Here is a 23,232-nt window from a genome sequence, read left to right as displayed (position 1 = left end):
TTCCTATAAGTGAAATGTTCTGTGAACTTGAGCAAATTGCTCTTGTCAGGATCAAGTTTTCTCAGTTTTTTCAGTGTCTTGGCTTCTCTCCGGCCTGATTTAGCGTCTTCTTCTTTCATTACTTTGACAGCCACATATTTTCGTGTTTTCAGGTTTTTACACCTGGCCACTTTTCCAAAAGTTCCTTCACCAAGGAACTTATCGACCAGGTAACTGGAAGATCCACAGAGAACTTCTTTCAGTTGAATATTAAACAGTGAATCTGATGTAGAACTTCTGTTGGACTTCATTTCTACAATTTAAAGGTTTTCGTGTCAAAAACAAATGCAAACCGTCTCCAGATAATCTCACGGTGAACAGGTTTGTGCACGTGACTGCCTTTGATCTTCGCCGGCCGTCAACAGCTGCAGTATGACGTCACAGTCGGGTTGCGTTCTTAAAGGATTTGTGTTTTTAAAACTGAAGAAAATGTAATTAAATAGAAAACAAAATAATATTTCAGCTTGTATGTGTACATTTTCACTTCAACAGACCACAGAGCAATTGTGTGGAAAAAATAAATATATATATATGTATAAAAATATAAATCACGTGACCCACCGCGGCTCTCATCGGACCACGTGACTAAACAGCGCAGCGATGACAGAAAACAATTTGAAAAAAAAGCGGGGTTGCATTTATAAATACAATTACAGCCATTTACAATTATTATTCTTATTGTTAATAAAAACAATAACCATAATATTAACAATAATGATAATGTTATTAAGTAGGCTATAATTGAAGTTTACAATAGATCCAGATGGTCATGACTGTTGTTGGTGAGCTCCCTACAACACATGTAGGACCTCAAGGAAATAAAAGGTAAAATGTGATATTGGAGCCCAGACTCCCCCGATGATTAATGACGTTATTAAAGAGTTTGCATAACACAGTTTGCTATCAATAAAGAGCCAGTGCTATCTTTTAGTTTTAATGTCAATTCATGTTACGGAAGCTCCTTTTATTATGGAATATAAACGCAACAAGCCTTATCTTAGCTACCTCAGGCAAATGTGTGATTATTAGATCTACTTAGCAGGTGTTATGTTAATTGACGTGGTTATCTCACGTTTCCCAGCTTGTAACAGTCAATCAACACTCTTCATTTTTCCACAGTCGCCCAGCTTTTTGTTGTTACAGTTGATATTGTCCACAGTGCGTTTATAATGTGTCTTTTCATCAGTGTTAAAGTACACATCGTTATGTCATTATACATAACATTCCCACATGCTATATTTTACTGCAGTTTACTGTTTACTGAGTCTTTCTTAGCATTTCATTGTAATGACAATAACATGTTAATTATAACTAATAAATGACTGACTAATATAATTTGCATCTGAGAAAAAGCACATTGTACAAGTTTATTATACAGTAGAGTCGACATCGTGCATGTATGTCTAGGTTTTGTATTTATATTTAATTTTTTTCTTGAAATTATGTTTATTAGACTCGTGTCACACACTCCTCTTCCGTCCTCAGATGCGCTGCCGAGATTTCTCAGTCCGGCCTCTGCAAATCCTCCTGTCGCTTCCACATCAGCAGGACATCCCAGCACTGATGCAGCAGCATCAGGCGCTGCTCCTCCTCCAACAGACCCAGCTCACTGGCCATCTCCTCTAACTGATAGGGTACGAACACAGTTTGTACACAGTGGTCCATTTAAAATAGAAAACGTAATTTTCCCGAAACAAAAGGATGGACGGAGGGGTCAACAGGGTTATTTTTACAGAGTCAATGGAGAAAAAGTCAGAAGAAACTGACTTGTGTACTCTAAAAAATATTATAGCTTTTTTCTAAAAGAGAGTACAAACTGAATAGGGCAGGAATAAAGGACTGGAAACATGCAAGTCACTTGCTCAAGGTCCACGAGGATAGCCAGGAGCATAATACTCACATGGCAACAAATAACAGAACACACTGTGACAGAGATCAAAATATCCAAATACTTCTGTCATTTTACACTGGTGGTACTACTGATGGTATGAGATTCTCAGCCAGATCCTGCATGTCAGTAAACTGATGCAGTCACCCTCCATGCAGCTCGATGTGGCTGTTGACTTGCTGAAGAAAACCAGAGATTCCCTCACCAGGTACAGAAACACTGGATTTTCTGATGTACAAACAATAGCAAAGGATGGGTGAAGAGATGAACGTGGAGGCTGAACTCAAACAAAAGGGCACTTTGGCTATGAGTTTCCAGATGAGCCCATACAAGATGCACTCCAACAAAAGGAAACCACATTTTTTAATGTGGTCGTAGATACTGCCATCTCCTCGCTTGATGAGGGATTTCAGACTCTTGGAGAGGTGAACGACACGTTTGGTGCTCCTCGGTTTCTCCACCTCAGAAGAAGAGGACCTGCTGCAGAAGATTCAAACACTCAGTACTGCTCTAACCCATGACAGCCAGCCTGGCGTTGATGGCACAGCACTTGCAAAGGAAATGCAGAATTTCCCACCACTGCCATCAAAACATATGACAAACATGGAACTTTGACCTTGACCTGACCTGCATGAGAAGAAGCTGGGAGAAATTTACCCCAACATGTGGGTTGAATCTCTGCCTCTCTTCTGAGTTGTGTCTCAGACTTGTAGGTTAGTTGATGTTCTTGAGTGGATCGGTCGATTAATAAGAATCGTTTACAAGAATAACATAATCATTTAGAGAGCTCTATTCTGTGGAGCTCTGATTGAGTTATTGCTCATTTCATAATTACACTCACTTCCTGAAGCCAGGCAGCTGATGTTCGTGATGCAGTCCACATACTTCCTAGAGACTGAGAAGTAAATGCAACAGAGTATTTTAACACATCACTGTTACACAGTGGGTGTTTATTTCTTTGTGAAAAGATGATTTACCTCCAATAATTTTGTCAAAAAATATTCAGAATATGTCTACACCCACTTCTCCAGAAGATACTACACACAGTATATTATTATTATTATAAATATGATTTATTCCAGTTGAGAGAATCTGTCCTATGAATAGTTTTGACAAGTAGACAAAAAGATTTACGTTGATGTATTTAGTCTTAAGTGTGTATGAAAGACAGAAACTCAACAGAAACAGCAACTTGCTTTTTTGTTGAAAATCTGAAGTGTTCTATAGACAGGGGCTATGTCGTGGGGGCAGTGTTTCTTGACCTGAAGAAGGCGTTTGACACTGTCAGCCACGACATCCTTCTATATAAGTTGTCTAAATTTAATTTCTCCAAACAAGCTTCTACTGGTTTGCTTCATATTTACAATCAAGAGAGCAATGTGTGAAAATCAACTTGGAAAAATCTGCCCTTCAACCAAATAACATGGGCATTCCACAGGGTTCAATCCTCGGGCCGTTGCTCTTCAGTCTTTACATTAATGACTTGCCTGAAAGCTGTGTGGGGGCTGCTTGTCAGCTTTACGCGGACGACACAGTCATATATGCATCCGCTAAGACACCAACTGAGGCATCTGAGATACTATCCTCATATATGAACAGGGTCTGTCACTGGCTTCACCAAAACAGGCTTACTCTGAATATGAAAAAGACAGTTTCTATGTGTTTTTCTATTAAAAAAACATCACAATCAGAAAATCTCAGAGTGACAATGCAGGGAGAAGAAATTGAGAAGGTAAATGAATTTAAATTCTTGGGTGTGGTACTGGATTCAAAACTTACATTTAGTAAACATGTAAAAAAAATATCAAAAACAATAAAAAGTAATCTAAACTGTTTTAAATTGATCAGACATCAGATCTCATATAAAGCAGCACAGCTTTATATGCATGGAATGATTTTCTCCCATATGTCATATTGTGTTACAGTGTGGAGCCAAACTTGTGTAACTGTGATTAAGCCTATCTCATCTCTATATAATCAAGCCTTAAAAATAATGGACAAAAAACCGATGAGATGGCATCACTGTCACATATTGAAACAGTACAACATGCTTAGTTTTGATAATTTCTTAAAGTTTTCTACACTCAAACTGGTTTTTAAGTGTCTACAGAACCTAGCACCAGATGTTTTATGTAAGTTAGTTAGCAGGCAGAATAGTGGTAGGATCACCAGGGGAACAACAAGTGGTAACTGTAAGGTTGAACGCCGTAAGACCTCCTTTGGGCAGTCAGCGTTCTCTATAAAGGGCTCTCAAATGTGGAACACACTGCCAACTGAGATAAAAACAACTCAAGATTTTAAGGTTTTTACTAAAAATGTCAAAGACTGGTTGAAGCAAAATCAGAAATGTACGCATTTTTAATCACCTGTAACCGCTAATAGGGTGCTCTCTTGCAAGCTGAGAATTGTAAATAGGATATAGCTTTGCATGTTGAAAATTGAATGTATTTTTGTATTCTTTTTCTCCTTTCTTTCGTTTTCTTTTACTAAAAGCCTAACTAGGGACAGGAGATGGAAACTAGTAATAGCTATAATCTCTGTATGCAGAACATCAGTCACATTGGCTTGTTTGTAATGAGTGAATGTGATCACACGTAAACCTGCATTGTCCCTATTAAATAAAATAAATTAAATTAAATACAATTTTGTAGTTCAGGTCTGAGTGTTTAGCATAATTCAAGTAAAAATCACCATCATTAATTAAAGCAAATAATTGATTATCCCCCTAATTTAGTTGGTTAAATAGTTAATTTTTACATGTTTGTATGAAAGAAAATGTTAAATTTCAGTTTTTATGTCTTCTTTGTGATACTTTTTTTTCCCTGTAACGTAGAAATCAATAGTAAAAATTCAGCACAGCTACTTGTTAAAGAGAGAATCACTTCCACTCTTTTCCATTCAGTTCAGTCACTTATCTTGCACAATGCTTGAGATATTTCCTCTAAATAAACAAGGTTAAAGTCCCTCCCCTGCTGTACTGTTTAACTGATAAGGTAACAAGCAAAAGCTCAGCTCATGCAAACCTGCAAGTTGTTTAACTTCCCACCGCTGCCGAGCAGGATTCATTATTTAGAGGAGAAGGTGAGAACAAATTTTATGAGCGAGCATTGCTTTTGCACTCCAACATTAGTCCTATAGATTAATGACAGGGAGAAATAAGTCTTTTTCATCCTGCATGCCTGAGGTTTCCAGCTGTTAATAGTTGATGTTTGAAAGCTTCACTGACAGTTAAGACCAAGTTGTGTATTGACGAGGAAAAGTGATTTTTTTCTATTAATTTCAGCTCATTTTTACCATGTTCCTCTGTATCTTTCTGCTTGCATGATACAAACAGAGAATCCCATTCAGCTTCAAGCACTGATATTGGTATCACAGGCTTCCTGATTGTTTTAACTACCTCACAGGGTCATTTTGACAATAGTGCTGAATAGTTGTCCTTCCCATGTTCTCAGTGATGGTTGGACGTGTGGCAGTAGTCGGGGCTGGTAGTTCAGGTCTGACCTGTATCAAAGCATGTGTGGATGAGGGCTTGGAGCCGGTCTGCTTTGAAAGTAGTGATGACATTGGAGGCCTGTGGAGATTTAAGGTGAGTGGTGGACAGTTTGAGAAAAGATCCCAAATCTCATTTATGTCTTGAATGTGGTCAACGTGAACACAGATGTTTTTTTCTCGTAGACATCAATTATAAGCAACAGTCTTGTCTTGTTTTCTTTTTTTTTTTATATATATGTTTTTATTGGCAGATTGTTTCCACAATACAGAGCAAAACAGATGAACATACCTTTTTTTTTTTTTTCCTCCCTCTCCCCATCCCTCCCCCCACGGTTATCATCATTAATTTCCCTTTAGGAATAGCAAAAAATAAATAAATAAATAAATAATAAGAATAAAAATTTAAAAAAATAGTAAATAAATAAAAATAAAAAGATACTAATATAGTGACATAACAAAAAGGTAGTAGTAGTGCAATGAATGTAGACTTAAATAAGAAAATAAAATGAGAACGAAACCAAAATGGGTTATCTAGAGATTAATAATTATTTCTTAGACCAATAATTAGCAATTCAGTAGTAGTCACAAGTTATACTAGTAAACACTTGAGTCGGAATGTTGTCATATATCACCTCCAGAGTTATATACCAATGTATTAGTAATTAGGCTGTTACTATTTTTAGGGATAGAAAAACGAAAAACAACAAACAACAAAAAACAAAGACATCAGCTCAGTTCTTTGGAAGTACTCTCAAATTTTCAAAATAGGTAATAAATGGTTACCAGCCTGAGAAGAAGAACCTTTCTAATGATTGTCTTGTTTTCTGTGTCCAAAGGAGACACTTGAGCCGGAGCGATCCAGCATCTACCGCTCTTTGGTGGTTAATACCTCCAAAGAGATGATGTGTTTCAGTGATTTCCCCATGCCTGGAGATTATCCCAACTATATGCACAATTCCCAGCTGCTGCAGTACTTCAGGCTCTATGCTGAACACTTTGACCTGCTTAAATACATCAACTTTCAGGTAAGCCTGGTTTCCCCATTGATGTCTTTTGTATGAATGATCACAATTCTTTTTTATTGCTGTGTGTGTTTTTGTGAACGGGGACGTGCTCATTTCAGACCCCGGTGAGGAGTGTTACACCAACACCAGACTTCTCTGTGTCCGGTCAGTGGGACATCGTGACGATAAATAAGAATGGAGAGGAAGAAAGGCACATCTTTGATGCTGTTCTGGTGTGTTCGGGTCACTATACCCATCCAGCCTTACCCTTGTCTGACTTTCAAGGTGATGAAATATGAATGAATGAATGAATGAAGTTTATTCAGTCATTGCAACACAAAACAACACCAAAAAAACATTGTACACAGCATTAACTTTTCATACAAAACCAAAAAAATGTGTTGAACAATAACTGAAAAGGCATAGGCTGAAGCAAACTGCTTATAAAAGCCTATCCTATATTACCAACTTTCTATTTTTGGCTACCAACCTCCAGAAAACCAAAAAGAGAATAGAAAAGCAAAGAAACAACAAAAGGCAAAGAAACAATAGAAAAGCAAAGAAACATTAACAGATGGTCAATTGCACTTATAAGCTTCAAAAATAGCTTTACAAACCATTTTCTTAAATACAACAAAAGAATGACATGTTTTAAAATTTATGTTGGCATCATTCCAGAATTTAACTCCAGTAATGGAGACACATCTCCTTTTCATACCTTTTTTAGCCATTTGTACTGTGAAATTACAGACACCTCTAAGATTGTAACGAGTCTCCTGAATTGAAAAGAACCTCTGTATTGGGTCAGGGAGCATTTTTGATTTTGCTTTAAACATAATTTGCATGATTTTAAAATTAAACAAATCATAAAATTTAATAACATGAGAATTTAGAAAAAGTGGATCTGTGTGAGCGTAGTAATCAGCCTTATTGATGATACGTATGGCTCGTTTTTGAAGTTTTATTATTGAATTTAATGTGGTTTTAAAGGTGGATCCCCACAATTCCACACAGTAAGATAAATAGGGAACAATCAATGAGTAGTAAATCAAATGCAAGGCCTTGGAATTCAGTATATTTCTGGATTTATACAGGATTGCGATAGATGCAGGATCAATATTTAGTGCTTCCTCTTGTTACTTTAAATGTGTTTCTGAACTCTTTCTCTGCTCTGAGCTGTGACACTCTCTGTCTTTCTCCAGGACAGGAGACGTTTTCTGGCAGGTGTCTTCACAGCTGGGAGTATAAACAAGGAGACGCCTACAGAGGAAAGAGGGTGGTGGTGGTCGGCATTGGCAACTCTGGAGGAGATATTGCAGTAGAGATTAGTAGATTTGCAGAGAAGGTAAGACGGGTCAGGAACAGGACAGCTCACATGCTGTTTGAGGTTCTGACACCGATGACAACATTGTCCACTATTTTGACTTCACGTTGAACTCGTGTGCAACTGTGATAGAAAGTTCAGCCTTGGCTACTTGATTAAACCCAATCTGCTGAGACCAGCAAAACAACAGCCAAATGTACAGACTGGGAGTCTGCTCAAAAAAGATTAACACTGACCTTAACATGTTTTTATCTACTCGAATCGTAAGAATGAATCATCATTTGTGCCTAAATAATCAGTATGCTTCCTTTGTTACGTTGTCATTCTGCATGGAGACGCCTGATGTACAGTATGTTCTGACCCTTTTGAATGCAATTGTTCAATTTCAATTCAATTTATTTATTTGGTAGGGACAGTGTACATCAATCAACATTTTCTTTAAAGGGAAATAAAAAAAAAATGTAGATGCACCCAGATTGCAGGCATAGGCTGATTTACATCGGTAGTCCCCCTGCCAGATGTAATCAGCAAAAATCATACAAACAACAATAATAATAATCACAAAAAAAAAGAAAACAATATAACACACATAACATGGCATATGCATTCACAATAAACGTTAATGACGATAAAAACATTGCTGGGGAAATGAATGGTTTGAGAACTAAAGTGCTGTAGTGCTATTTTGTATCTGCTGTGGTACATGATTTATACTAATAGATAGTTAAATAGTTGAATATTAAAGTGCTGCCAGTACATGTGTATGTTACATGCAAAATAAAATAAGTAAGTAAGTAAGAAAGAAAAAAAAAAGAAAAAAAATTATAAATAAATAAACAAAGAATAATGTTTGTAGGGGTCTGTACGGGGTGTGTAGATAAAGTTTGAGATTGCGGCAATGCAGAGTCCGGTACTTAGTTATTGTTGTAATTGTGACTAGTTGTTATTATTTAATTAAATCTACTGAAATCTGGATCCTCTCTCAAGTCCTATTCTTGGCAACTTAGACACTCAGTTTCAGTCCAGTAATTCACCTAGTTGGAAAGCATTAAAAAGCATTTGATGGGTTTTTCCACAATATATTTTTGGTGCATCATAAATCATTATACAGCACAAAGATGTGTGTTTTTTTCTGTCCGTTGATTTATTCAAAGCCAGTCTTCCTCTCCTCCCTGCCAGACATTTCTCAGCACACGACAAGGGGCGTGGGTGGTTGGCAGGATGGCTGGTAACGGCCTTCCCCTGGACATGACGGCCCTCAGCAGGTTCAACATCTTCCTGACAAAGCTGCTGCCCAAGACTCTAGTCAACTGGGCAGCAGAGAGAGCACTGAACCAGCGATACGACCATGGACTTTATGGACTGAAACCCAGACACAGGTGACATGCAGTAGTTCAACATGAATCTTCCTCTCTGAGTCCAGACCACAGAGGTTCATCAGGAACTTCTGTAGACACAGTTACAAAACTGTAAAGGTTGAGAGTCATCTCCTACTTTCAGTTACAGAAAAAATGCAAAATAATGTAACTGGTAGAGATGCAGCGGTCAGCGTGTGGACTGTTGGTTGTGTGCATGTTTTCTTAGATGTATTTTTATAGATGAAATCATTCTTTTTTTGTTCACAGACTTTTGGACAGAGGACTTTTGGTCAATGATGATCTTCCTGGCCGAATCCTTCAGGGAGCTGTAGTCATTAAACCCAACCTGAGAGGGTTTAAGGATGCAGGAGTTGTATTTGAAGATGGCACCGTGGAGGAGAACATTCATGCAGTGATTTTCTGTACAGGTTACCATGGAAACTTCCCTTTCCTGCCTTCAGCCCTGCTTGAAGGACCCTATGATGAACTGACTCTGTACAAGTAAGTTCATGGTGGTTAAAATGTCTGTCTGATATTTATAATACACCTATTTCTAACATCTAAATGAAGCTCGACATCAGACTACCGGTACATGAACACTAAACCAGACGACTCATCCCAAAACGGTTTATCCACGTCCACACTGGCAGTTAAGCTTTCCACTGGAAAAGATCTTTGTTCACTTCGTCCACCTCAGTAACTGCATGATGAAGTTTGACATCAGGGTTAAGAATCAGGCAAAATCAGGGAAAGATCATTCGTCACCCAGAACTATGTCAGCATGGTTCTGTTCATCCACATAGACCACAAAAACTGTGTTTACAAACTGAAATTCTGTCTAGATACATTTTCTTTCCCTTTTTTAAGGCCAAAATCAGGATATTTTGGGTACCAGATAAATAAAATAACAAGAAATCTCAGTTTTAAATGAACATGAAGTCTTCGATTATCCCACAGTTATCTTATTTGTATTTAGGCCCATTTAAGGGCCTGATTCATTATGTGTCTATTGTTACTTTGATGGATATAAGTGTCTTATAATCCAGGAGACTGTTTCCTCCGTCTCTGCAACACCCCACACTGGCCATCACGGGTCTTTTCCAAGTAAAAGGTCCAATCATGCCTGTAGTGGAGATGCAGGCACGCTGGGCTGCTCAGGTCTTTGCAGGTAAACTCAGTAACAGACAAAGATGTTCATGGGAATGAAGAAGTTGCATCAGCAGATGTGTTGTTTCTTTTCTAGGTTTGAGCCATCTTCCACCTGAGAATATAATGCTGGAAGTCATCGAGTCTGACAGAAGGAGAAACATGCAAAGGTAGAAATCCTCTTCAACCTTCAACCAAGTCAAAGTGTTTCTTTTCAACATGTGAAAATCCCTCTTCCCTCAGTTACCCCTGCCCACGACAGGCTGCTCTGCAAGTGGATTTCATATCATACCTGGACTTCATGGCTGAGCAGGTCAGCCCCCTTCAACACTGTGACATTTGACCACATTTGTGAAGTGTGTTGATTTCAAAACCTTCATGTAACGTAATGAAATTACAGGTGGGTGTTCGGCCAAAGCTGCTGAGGCTGCTCCTGAGAGATCCTGTGCTCTTTGTGAAGATCTTCTTTGGTCCCTGCACTCCATATCAGTATCGCCTAAGCGGGCCTGGACGGTGGGCAGGAGCTCGGAGCGCCATCCTAACACAGTGGGAGAGAGTCACTCGGCCTTTCAGGACCAGACTGGTACCAGAAGCAGAGACGAGCACATCTGTCCTGTGTTCCCCCTGGTTGATCACATTCGCAGGAGCATTGATGATGGCTGCGCTTCTGTCGGAAAAGATTATCCAGTGCTGCAACATGCAAAGCAGCTTCTGGACAGAAGCAAGATTGTCCTGAGACTTGTGACAAACTGATTTACAGAATTGACTTACAAATACACAAACCCACCACCTTTTACTGGATTTATTCTCTCTAAACCTTCTCACTGACATCATACTTTCTGTCACTATTTTATTATTGAACGTAAAGACCAAGGCGTTACTTGCTGAAAGGAGTTTACTGCTTCATCAAATGTCAGTCCGGTGACCACAATACAATCTAACTCATATTTTGGGACTATATTTCTGATTTCCAGCAATTATTATGCCACAGGGCAGGGCCGCCGCAAGGGGTGTGCGAACCGTGCGACCGCACGGGGCCTCGCGCCTTGGGCCGTTTTTTTTTTTTTTTTTCAAAATTTTTTTCCCACTTATAAATATCAACAGTCACGTTCCATTACAGACCTAAATGTGTTTAAGTCTGTGCATATCAATAAATATATGTGCAATGATGTGCGTGTCTGTTGTTCAATACAACTGATCAGACCAAGCGCAGACACAAGCTGCTCTGATCCAGACGGTGGAGTTGGAACAAACTGTCACACAATGTCGAGAGAACGAGACAGATTCAGGAAATTTCCATCAGGGGATGAAAAAAGAAAAAAACTAAAGAAAATGGAAGAGTTTAATGTCTCTCTGAAAGGCTCGTTTGATAAATTTGTTACAAAAATCACCGATCCGACCGGTTCTCAAGCAGCCGTGGGGCCCCGCGTCGAGGCACTCGAGATGATGATGAGGCAGGGGAAGGTATCCAGTATTTTGCTAATTCGAGAGGTAAAATTGCGCATATAGACACCCGATCTGACCCGAAAAACCCCAGCCATTTCGCACAGGGCCTCGCAAATCTCCCAGACGGCTCTGCCACAGGGAATCAAACATTTGCAGCATTACATAGGGAAATATCAGATATAGTTTTATACCAAGATGTGCAAAGCAGATATGATATAATTGACCCAAGTTACTTATTTCTGATTAATTGTAAACTCATTACTTGTGATGTCCAGGGCAGGAATCTGCTTCTCTTAAACCTAAATGAAATGAAATCAGAGTCAGTTTTATTTCAAACATCTTTACAGGTGAGTCTCCTTCAACAAAGTTAAATCTGTGCTTGTTTCTGAGATATGTCTCACTCAATACCGACTTTTTCATGCAGTTATTTTGTTCATGATTTTATTTTGTGTACAGTTAACTGATGTTTCTCTGCAGTTGATGCTGCATGATTGCTCAACTGATAAATCTGCCTACCAAGAAGATTGTTGTGTTTTCTAATTGTATCTTATTAAAGAGACTTTAAAATGGAAACATGAATAATAAATAATCATCTAATAGTCATCAGTTTATGGTGACTTCCTTCCTGGTTGCTTTTATTCAAATACCATTGAATACAATTCATCTTCACAGGCTATGGTTTTGCATCAAATTAAATGACATCAATGAGCCACATGTACTCCACACCCGTGTGGTTTAAACGGATGAAGGACAAAAGCCTTCATGTCAGCACCGATAATAACTGAAAAGTCCTGCAGGTCACAAAAAGTCTGAAATAGATAAAGAGACAAATATCTTATGTCTTGGAGGCGGCCCGCGGAGAAACAACAATTTCACACAGAACATTTATTCAAAAGTCGTGAACTGACAAAATATGGTAAACTAAATGAATCACCTCATCCAGTAGCGCACACAAGCGCTCCAGGGCTTTGCCTTTATTACCCAGCACACATCTCTGTGAAGCAGCAGCATCCTCTCCTCCTGTTTTTAAATCTCTTTTAAATACACACTTTCATTCCTTGGCTTTTAACACACGGGGATCTGTATGGATCTTGTATGGCACCTTAAAATGTTTCTATGTCTTTTTAAACTCATTTTTGTTAACATACTTTTGCCATTGGTTGGTTGTTTTGTTGGTTGGCTGGTTGATTGGTTGATTGGTTGGTTGGTTGGATTGATCGATCATTAATGGTCTAGTCTGACTCAGCCGCAAGTTGACGGTAAAGACGACGCTGAGTGCTTCATGTACCCCTGATAAAAATGAACGGCACGAATCTCTTTATCCGTGACGCCCTTCAGCTCTCCACTGAGCCTGGCGCACAGGACACTGGTGAATCAATGCAGTCCGTGCACTTGGGACGCCATCTCCTTCAATCTGCTCTCCAGACCTCTCTGTGGAAACCAACCCTGTCTGCCACGATGAGGTTGGTTTCTTCAAAAGACAGTGAATGCAGCTTGAACAATTCCTTCAGTTTGGTAAATATAATGTCTCCAGACGGTGTTGGCGCTTCTGTCCGGAGTTGATGTGCTTCTTTGAAGTTGCCGTGTTTCGTTTCGTGAAGCCTTCGGATATTGTATTCCTCGCAAACTGCAACAACAACATTGTTGCAGATGGGACAGACTGGGGATAGACATTTATAAAATCAGGTAGGATGAAAGCATACGTTTTATAATGGCCATCTAAAAACCAAAAAACTAAATGCCATTTTGAGGGAATTTGAAAACATTTCCAACTCGTGCTGGTTCCAAAGAAATTGGTCCGACAGGGATCTGCGTTCAACACTTTATTTCACAAAGCTTTGCAAAGCTTTAAAAAACAATGCCCCAAAAAACGGGTGCTGAATGAAAGATTTGAGCAATGTTGAGCAGTGTTACGCCCCTGTAAGGGGAAATGGAAAGAAAATTAAGTGAGAGACAGTATAGCTGGCTTCAGGTTCAGACTGTAATGAACTCACAAATATTACATGTTCACATTACATGTTCAGCAAATTTAAAGGGGACCTATTATGAAAAACACGTTTTTTCTTGCTTTAACGTACATAAAGTGGTCTCCCCTCAGCCTGCCAACTCAGAGAAGGAGGAAAGCAACCAAATTCTGCAGTGTCTGTACAGCCGCCCGGATTAGCCGTCCAGTGTGACGTGACTTCTACGAGCCGTTCAGATTCTGCTCCTGTCGTTACGTAACGACGGGAGCGATTTTCATAGGTTGGCCTCCAATGCGTGAAACCACTCCCACAACTAACTCCGCCGGCCGGAGCTTCCGCCATTTTCTACGCGTCATTCAGGCAGCCAATCAGCACAGAGCCTCATTATCATAGCCCCACCCACTCAGAATCCCTTATAGATAATGAGGTTAGAGAACGGGACGATAAAGACATGGCTCAGAGGCAGAATTTCTAATTTATTTAGCAAGCTAAATAAATAACCCAGCTGGTATCAGACCGGGACCAGCTGGTATCAGACCGGGACCAGCTGGTATCAGACCGGGACCGGCACCACTCGCGGCCAGAGCGAGAACTGCAGGTCGTGTTCAGTGTCTTTGAGAACGTGCACGACGCGTCGACGCGTCAAATGAACGCAGACTACGCGTGGCGCCCATGATGCGTACACGGTCTGAACTGCAAGTATATCTCAGGTCTTACACTTAGAAACATGAGTTCTCAGTTCATCATGCAGTCTGTTGACTTAACTTCTTGCATCAAGTAAGTTGGACTAGAAACTATTGTTTGATATAATTTATAAAGTTGGTTGAATTTATGTTGTCAAGTTCCTACAAATGTGAATCAAGTTGCCTCAAGATGAGATAAATTATACAACATGTAGTTTGCTGACTAGCCTTTACGTAAAGCTGCTGCTTTTGTGTGAACATTACATAATGTAAGACGCTTCTATCCAAAGCGGGTTACAACAGAGGAAAACAATCGAGCCGCAGTAAACGTGGTACGTTGGAAAGTAAGTGACAATCGTTGGCAATCAGGTAAGAGTAGGTGTGAGCAGCATGCAAACAATCTTGAATTCTTTATACGAAAATGGTTTTATTTTATTAACATTGACAAAAGTTTTTTTTTAAATGAGAAAAAAAATACACCCAGCAATTGAAAGCAAAAGAAAAACAATTAATTTGCAAAACTTTGAAAACTCTGAAGTTAACTATAGTCAATTTAAATGTGTGTGTGTGTGTGTGTGTCTATATGTATATGTGTATATATATATATATATATATATATATATATATATATATATATATATATATATATATATATATATATATATATATATATATATATATATATGTATATATATACATATATATATACATATATATATATATACACACACACACACACACACACACACACACACACACACACACACACACACACACTATTGAACTTGAAAATACTCCTGAAGAAAACAGAACAGTAAACTTAAACTGTAAATCTGTGTGAGCACAAAAAAAAAAAAAACTTAATTTCCACCGTCCTGTGATGGAACTACTCACTACAAAAGCATCTTTCTGAGAACAAACAAAACCAAAAGTGAGTAATCTAACTAATTATGTCGTCCTCTTGTCCCACTTGAAGACGCTCTTCCCCACTACTCCGGCATGGTTGCAGTTACGACATCACTGTAAGGTCCGTACCGTCCAAATATGTCTTTTCCAAGAACCGCGGCACACACCCTGTGGCCCCGCTTCTTGTACTTTTTGATAAGTGCACGCATGGGCAGAGCCAGCGCTTCCACCTTTTTGTACGTATGCCAGTCTGAGAAGACGTCGCTCCCTTTGACCTTTTCCATCGCCAGGAAGATTCTGCAGGGGGAATTTATTTGGTTAAAAAAAAAACAACTCACAAGTGTCACATATTTGGTTCAGGAAAAAATGATTTTAATCTACAGGGCCACAGCACGAAGCTCAGGATGAAAAATAAGTGGATTTCTTGAAAACTAATGGCCCTTTTCCACTAGTCCTTACTTGGCCCGACTCGGCTCGTCACGCCTCTACCCGTTTTGTCCCCGTTTGTTTTTCCACAGCCAGGGGAGAAGTGGGCAGGTTGGGGTGAAGCTGCTGTGATGTACTCGATTGAGCAACCGCTTTGTTCATGTCAGCGCTGATGAGAAATCAGCTGGAGCCGCGAGCGGCTGAGAGTAAAACAGCCCGTCTACATCCCTTTTTTAATTCTCTCCTCAGCCACCAGGTTTATCAACATCTGCACCTCAGAGTTGGATCACCAAACAGACGTTTTGCGCTTTATAATAAAATCGCTGCGAGCCGCGCTGACTCCCGCTTCCTGATTCAAACGTTTGACGGCCCCGCCCCCCGACCAATCGGTGGTGAGGAGGGTGGTGACGTCAGAAATAGTCCCGGCTCAGTCCGGATAGAACCTTGCTAGAATGGTTACAGAAATAGTATCGACTTGGAGCGGCTCTACCCGTCTCAGCCCCTAGTGCAAAAGGCCAAGACAGGGCCGTGGCGGGTAGAACCGAGCTGAGGCGGGACTAGTGGAAAAGGGCCATAAGGTACATGGACATGAACCTGGAAGTCAACACATAGAAACTGTCATTTGACTACTTCAGAAAAAAAAATCCTCTTTCCCTTTATAACTTAACTACTTCAGTTTTAGGGTGCTTTCACACCTGTACCGTTTCAAGCAGTTGTCCCGGAACAGGGAACGTTTCCCCCTAAAGATCGGAACGTTTGGTACATGTGAACACAGCAATCGCGCTCTGAAACGGTACAAAACAAGCAATCCGAGATCACCTAGGAGAGGTGGTCTCGGCCCGATTCCAATCGAGACCTGAAACGGTTCATTTTTTTTATTTGTAGTGAGAACATAATCGACACAGCAACCGATACAACTCCATTCATTGTGTATGTGCGACTGCGGCGCAAGGAGAAGAGTCGGTGCAGCCTCCACCACATTCTCTCCTATTGGACATGCCGAGATGTTGTCCCAGCACGGCACAAATTAAACATTGTTTGAAATTAAACAATGTTCAATTCGGGCAGGGTCTGTGCAGCGCAAACCCGGCTGCGGCAGCGGCCTCTCGTCCGCTGCCGGGCTCCGCTCTGCGCCGAGCGCATAAGCCTGATTTATGGTTCCGCGTTAAATCGACGCAGAGCCTACGCCGTACTTTACGCCGTAGGCCCTGCGTTGGTGTAACGCGGAACCATAAATCAGCCAAATCCAACGGCTGCAGTCTGTGCTGCGCTGACAGGTGCGTGTTGTTTATCCCGGGGTGCGGAAGAGGAAACTCCATCCGCTTTCATTTGACCAATCAGAGAGCAGCTGGTTAGCGCATGGAATTTGTTATCAGCTTTGAAACGGTACAGACATTTGCCTTGTGAACACAAACGCCACAAACGAGAAACGGAACAACTGTATCGATTCAGCCCCTGAAACGGAACAAAACAAACGGGCCACAGGTGTGAAAGCACCCTTAGTCTCCTGTCTTCCTCATCACAAAAACACCCCCTTTTTTTTTAACTTCACCAAACTGATATGTTCCAGATCAAGGCCTCTTCTCAGCTGCTTCTTTTGATTTTGATTGATTGAACATTTGATTAAACTAACTTACGCTCTCTGGTTGGATGTTCGATGCTCTGGTACGAGCCCGATACTGCTCCACTTGCAGTAGGAAGCAAGGATTTTCAACACACCAGCAGTCCTGTGTGTTTACAGTTTGGATCGAGGAACCAACGCTTTGCCGGATTCTGCTTGATGTAATAGCGTCTTTACGTGCTAAATATGTTGAAAATCCCATTATGTCGACCACAAATCATTTATGTGAAAGTAACTTCAAATTGTTCTTACGTGTAGCTTTCCATGGGGGGCGCGAAAGGGTCTTTCTCCACGACGTCCCAGAGCACGGAGAGTTGAGTGGGGTTGATGAGGGCCAGGTTCACCTCCAGCTTTTGAGGGATGCTGTACAAGACTGCAGTGCTGCTCAGGACAGAAGGCGAGGTTGTGGCGGGAAGAGGAGGATAGGTTATCCAACTCTTTACAAAGAAAAAAAAAAAAAGAGAGTAGGTGGTTCAGGTTTACAAGAGTCTCCAAATGACAACAGAAGCACAACTGCTGTGGAGCATCTGCAGCACCTCTGCTTGGTCTTTTTCTTCATGTTCATGATGGATTCTGGGGCTGGGCTCTTGGTCCTGATGATTTCTGGTATTGTTCTTCTGAAATACATGAACCACAAAGCACAAGGGGAGAAAAAAGCAGGTCAGAAAACTACAATAGTCACAAATAAAGACAAAGAGGACATTTTTAATACACTCAAGCCTCTGCTGTGCATTTATCAAACTGCAGTTCATGGATTTCAAACGGATATGTTGTTGCTAGGCAGATATGTGGTTACTAGTCAAGTCCTCGTCGTTTTACGGTCCTGCCTCCGCTGTGGAAGAAAGAGTGCTGCATACTTGAGTCAGTTGTTTATTCTGCAGCATGGATGACTTTTAGCGTTTGTAGTGATCCAGGCCTGGTTTATGACACCTTGAATCACAGACACAATCTCCCAAACCAAAGAGAGTTGAATGAGAGAGAATTTACAACAGTAAATAGTTGACTTTTCTATCAGGAGTGTAACAGGCGATCAACTGTCCGTGCTGCAACTTTACCACAGCTCTAAAGTTGGCTGAGATGCTGCTGCAGATTAGAACCTACTTTCAGATGAGAGATTGATAAATGTTTATTTTCCTTTGTTACAAAGGTGGTGACCCAACAAGTTTGATAAATTAAGTAGGATCGCTACACTTTAAAGATGTTTTTTATGCATGAATATACAGAATCTTCTTAGATTTTACATGTTACAGGATTTGTTAAAAACCTGTCTAGTTAGAATTTACAACAGTAAATAGTTTACTTTCCTTTCAGGAGTGTAACAGGCGATCAACTGTCCGTGGTGCAACTTTAGAGTATTTCTCGTTCTAATCATACAATGGTACCGTGTATGAACTCTAAAAGTGCTACAAGAAACATAATGATGGGTAAAGCTGGAGTGGGATGTGATGAATCTGTTTTAAGTGAAACTCTTCACTAGCACACCAACGAGGGATTGATCAGCTTCCGCTTTTACAATATACCGGAGGAAACATGTATCTGGTTGTGAGGATGCTTTTTTTTTTCATACTTTGTATCTAATTATTGCTTGAACATGTATGGCTGGATTTCTGGACTTGTCCTTGTTGAGAACGTAGCTTGATTTTGAGCTCTGCGTTCATAAGGTTCCTCTACCTCTCACAAAAGCCTTGCAGATATTCAATCAATCAAAAGACCCTTTAGACCCTCTGGAGATGCAAGCAGTCAGAAAACACTCAAGACAACATTATCTTGGTTACAGAAAGTTGTTTTACTAATGATATTTTGTCCGATGGGTGCAAGATTATGGAAGAAAGTATTGGAAAGATTTCACCTAAACAGGCGAGGAGGCGTCTTACCGTGCACTCGGGAGAACCACATGGAGTCAGTATTGGTGGAGTCTCCTCGTGACTTATATCAGTGATGGCAACTGTCAAAGCTTAATGCAGATCATGTAGGATGGAAATTAGAAGACACACAAAAAAGATTAAAACACAAAACAAAACTGCACATCTGTATAGTCAAAGGATGACTGGTTCTGATACAGGAATTTAAACCATTACAGTCACCTATACGCGGTAAAGTCACAAACTTAAACCCAGTTTGATATTTGAGTTACTCAAACATTTGCATCTTTAGACTCAGCTTACCTTCATCTTTGCAGATCTTTTTCAGCTCATTTTGTGGGGTTGCCTGAACAAAAGTAACCAGTTTAGTTTTCCTTGCGAAGATTGTAAACTTAGATATCTAGATGTATGTTAACAAATTTAATCCGTGTGTGTGTGATATATATGTTTGCAAACCTTTTCTTCCATTTTTTTTAAACACGAAAGTGCTTTCTCTGTTCTCCGAGAGACCAAGTTAATTCGAACCTGAGGAAGAAATTGACATTCTGTTCAAATCCTTCAAACAAAGCCACAGGAACAGGTACAAACATTTACTTTGGTTCAGGACGGTTAAAAGAGAAAAGTAACGACTACAGGTGAGTTAATTTGATCAATTTAAGTGATGATTATGAAGTCTCTATCTCTCATACTTTCTATTATGCAGACTAATAAATAAAGCGGCTACTTAAGAGTGAGACATGACTAACAAATTCTGGCATAATAAAGAAATGTAGGGAGACAAAAAAAAGGAAAGAGAACAAAAGGAAATGGAAAGGAAAACAACATTCTCCTCACCTGGAGCTTTTGGATGGATTTTTCACATCTTTCTTCCAGATTAATCCCGTGAACGGTTTCCACTAAACCCTGCATTCGGGTCTCGCTGTTTTTCACAGTTTTGTGCATCTCCTGCTCAATCAGCTTTTGAACCTGCACACACACCCAAACACATGCGTGAAGGTTTGATCGGACAAACAGACGATTAAAGTTTTGTGCATAACAACCACTGCTTTCACATTACAGCCAGATGACGATTCGTGCAGCCAGTTTAGTCTGTTATACTATTCTTTTTTTCATAAGTATAAATAAGTTAAATTTAAGATGGAAAGCACTTACCTGAAATACCTGTAATCAAAGATCATAATTAGAGCTCAAACAATTGAAAGTTATTGAGGCACTTGCATGCATGAAGCACCTACAGAAAGCCCCAGTTGCTTAGCAACCAAGAAGGTTTCTAGAGGTCAGAAACAACGCTTTTTAAGATGCAGACCTGGATGAACGCTGAGTCTTTCTACCCGTCTCAATGGAGCTTTCGGCCTCTTACCACCATTCTGGACTGTTGTGGTCTAATTTCAAGCCCTGGAGCAATGTCCATAAGCTCCAAACGTCAGACTGACTGCCAAGGATTTACCTATATCTAAATACTAAAAATTATAGTTACAATTAGTGTAGTTTTTCCCCCCACTTTTGCCCAAATATGTTGGAGCCTCTGAAAACAGGCACTTTGGTGTAAATCCTAAATAGCAAATGTCATATTTCTGCAAAACCTCGTAAATTAAAAATAAATACTTCTGGTATGTTAAGTGTATACTCTAATGATAATTGTACTGAAGACGTTTGAGACTGGGGACGAGTGAGGGAGGGCAGGGAATGGTAGCTCATATTACATTTTAAGGAAGCAAATTATTCTGTTGAGCTTATACGCTGAAAATACAGAAAAGAGACTATCAGTGAAATCAAAGCTCTAAAGTCTCTGTGGCACAACTTTGGTTTAACTTCCTATCAGAAACAAACGTCAGCTCTAAATACTGACACATTTCCATTTCTTAAATGATTTCATGACATCTGCACCCAAACTGATACTCTGTCTCTGTCTATGCAACATTTCTTTCCCACTGGAAGCCCCTCAAGCCCAAAGCAGAAGAATTTTCTGTCCACGTCTGAAGAGATTTGACAACACAAAGAAACCTTTGAGGCTGAAAAGTTAAGAGGTCACATAAAACTGCTGCTCCAGTAGAGGCTGGTTTCAGAGGCAAGTCAATCCCAGCACACCCAAATGCTCAAGCTGTAGTACAAAACACACAAATTACCAACTGCTTCCAAGTATGGTTTGTGTCCATAACTGCACGGGCGCAAATCAGAGAGAGAGAAAACCAGCAGGTGAAAAACAGAGGTGGGTCTCTACAAAGAGGAAGAAAACGTTTAGACAGCTAATTCAACTTTATTTTACTAAAATACTTTTTTATAATACATTACAGCACTAACGTTTTAATTTAGTAACAAAGTGACCTATTATTTTACCAAATGATTAGTTTCTGTGGTTGTGCACGACCTGTTGCAGCCGAGCAGGGAGATGGAGCTGCCAATAAAACACCCTGTGGGTGAGAAAAGAAAATCCTGTACCTGGGACGACTACGGTAAAAAAAGAAAGAAAAAAAGATGCAGTGTCTGTGTGGCGTTTCCTTGGCGATAAGACTGCATATCAATGTCACGATGGCCGTGTCACTGGTGCTTTCAAAGTTCTTCTCATTCTTGAAAATTTCCCAACTATTCCATCTTTAAGATGTTTTCAAATTCAAGTTTTGAACTGGTAGTTTAATCAATGGATGGTCAGATAGGTTATTCTATCTATGTATTTAACAGTTCATTAGTTAGTTCAATAGTGCTAACAGAGCATTGAATCCGACTGTTACACATCAGAAGTTGAGAACTCAGACGAAGGTAAGCTGCTACAAAATTCAGAAAGATGGTGTTGTTTCTGAGAGATCCCGCACCTTCCACCACCTCCTGCTAGCAGAGCTGTACACACACGGATGAAAGAGGAGCTTTCGCTGGAATATATCTGGAATATTTTGATCAAACATTATCACAAAAGTTTCCTTTATGGCACTGAGAACTCTGTCAACTTGTGGGGGGAAAATGTATCTATTTTTCTTTTTTATAAAATCTGCATGATGGCTTTATTACTGAAATTAAGTAATTTGCACAGAAAATTACTTGAACTCCAGATACAAACATTTATACATATAAGTGTGGATAGAAAAAGGTAAAAAGAATCTCAAACATTTTCACTTACTTCTGATTTGGAGAATGTTTTCTTCAGACTACTGGCTTCAGCTGAAACTCTTCCGGTTGGATGGCTCTCCATTCTTTACCAAAACACACACAAACACACTCAAGAACTAAAACACTACTGTGAGGACGACATCTATTCATCCAAGTGTAGGTTTTCAGGAGATTTTAGCTCCATCTCAATATAAATACCAGCAAAAGCAACTCCTAGTGATTTATAGGTTATAATAAACATCCATGTTAAATGCTGAATTATCAAAGAAATGCAGCCATTTTGCTTTTTGCTTTGAGCAGATAAACATGTGACGACAGAGATAACCTTTCTAATGAGTAGGTAATGCAAAGAAACTTGGGATGAAAATAATAACTATGATCAATATTGAGTTCTGTCGTCATTTATTTGTTGTTCAGTCCACTGTGGCCACAGCTAACTCCCTCTACGACCCAGGGAGGGTTTAGATGTGCGGCAGAAGGGAAAGCTGAAAACTCAAAAGAAAGGTTATGATGATGATTTTAACAGCAAGCCACATTCAAAGCTGCAAAGCTGTTAGAGAAGAACTCACGTGTCTAGAAGATACAAGGCCATGTCTGCATTTGACTTTATTTTATGCTTTGCTTTCATCGCACACCACTTATCAACTGCCGGTCCAATGTTCACCCAAGCTCCCTTATAGTATTTGACTTTCAATTCCTTGGACAGGACTTTCTTGGACTTTTTGGAAGATTTGTCCCCAGCTGCTTTCGTCCCGCTATTCAAAGCTTGGGGTTGATCCGGTACTGCTGCCATGATGTGTGACCAAAGTGTCAGCTCGCTGTGGAGACATAAGAAGCTGGTCTGATCCTGCACAAGGAGACACTGGGGAATGATGATGTCATCAATCTATCAAACACAGCGGAAACCTGACAAGAACAGGCATGTGTCCGTTATTGGACCAGTAATTTAAAGCTCATCAGTCTACGATATG

The 23,232-nt window shown here is 39.9% G+C and overlaps 2 protein-coding genes across 2 annotated transcripts; one reads left to right on the top strand and one right to left on the bottom strand.

Annotated features, from left to right (window-relative positions):
- The first annotated feature begins 4,913 nt into the window (after positions 1-4,913).
- On the top strand, positions 4,914-11,420 carry LOC133457737 (flavin-containing monooxygenase 5-like). Its single transcript, XM_061737051.1, has 11 exons — positions 4,914-5,008; positions 5,380-5,513; positions 6,256-6,444; positions 6,543-6,708; positions 7,626-7,768; positions 8,927-9,126; positions 9,373-9,606; positions 10,152-10,273; positions 10,349-10,421; positions 10,495-10,564; positions 10,652-11,420. The coding sequence occupies exons 2-11, from the start codon at positions 5,382-5,384 to the stop codon at positions 10,985-10,987; spliced, it is 1,665 nt and encodes a 554-aa protein (XP_061593035.1). The 5' UTR covers positions 4,914-5,008; positions 5,380-5,381; the 3' UTR covers positions 10,988-11,420.
- A 3,894-nt stretch (positions 11,421-15,314) lies between these two features.
- Positions 15,315-20,109, bottom strand: LOC133457736 (activating transcription factor 7-interacting protein 1-like). Its single transcript, XM_061737050.1, has 7 exons — positions 19,994-20,109; positions 19,616-19,684; positions 19,463-19,505; positions 19,172-19,251; positions 17,834-17,914; positions 17,550-17,734; positions 15,315-15,547 (listed from the first exon to the last, which is right to left on the bottom strand). The coding sequence occupies exons 1-7, from the start codon at positions 20,099-20,101 to the stop codon at positions 15,334-15,336; spliced, it is 780 nt and encodes a 259-aa protein (XP_061593034.1). The 5' UTR covers positions 20,102-20,109; the 3' UTR covers positions 15,315-15,333.
- Between the last annotated feature and the right edge of the window lie 3,123 nt (positions 20,110-23,232).

Source organism: Cololabis saira, chromosome 13, assembly GCF_033807715.1.
Source record: "Cololabis saira isolate AMF1-May2022 chromosome 13, fColSai1.1, whole genome shotgun sequence".
Classification (NCBI taxonomy): Eukaryota; Metazoa; Chordata; class Actinopteri; order Beloniformes; family Belonidae; genus Cololabis; species Cololabis saira.
Note: the sequence above shows the minus strand (reverse complement) of the source record. Positions and strands in the feature narration are given on the sequence as shown.

Bases quoted from the DNA above. Each gene is read 5' to 3' on its own strand.
- LOC133457737 (XM_061737051.1), top strand. From the start codon at position 5,382: ATGGTTGGACGTGTGGCAGTAGTCGGGGCTGGTAGTTCAGGTCTGACC. The intron at 6,709-7,625 runs GTGATGAAATAT...GTCTTTCTCCAG, and splicing joins ACCCTTGTCTGACTTTCAAG to GACAGGAGACGTTTTCTGGC. The intron at 9,607-10,151 runs GTAAGTTCATGG...CTTATAATCCAG, and splicing joins GATGAACTGACTCTGTACAA to GAGACTGTTTCCTCCGTCTC.
- LOC133457736 (XM_061737050.1), bottom strand. From the start codon at position 20,101: ATGCACAAAACTGTGAAAAACAGCGAGACCCGAATGCAGGGTTTAGTG. The intron at 17,735-17,833 runs GTGCTGCAGATG...TTCTTTGTAAAG, and splicing joins AAGAAAAAGACCAAGCAGAG to AGTTGGATAACCTATCCTCC. The intron at 15,548-17,549 runs GTAAGAACAATT...TTCCCCCTGCAG, and splicing joins CCCCCCATGGAAAGCTACAC to AATCTTCCTGGCGATGGAAA.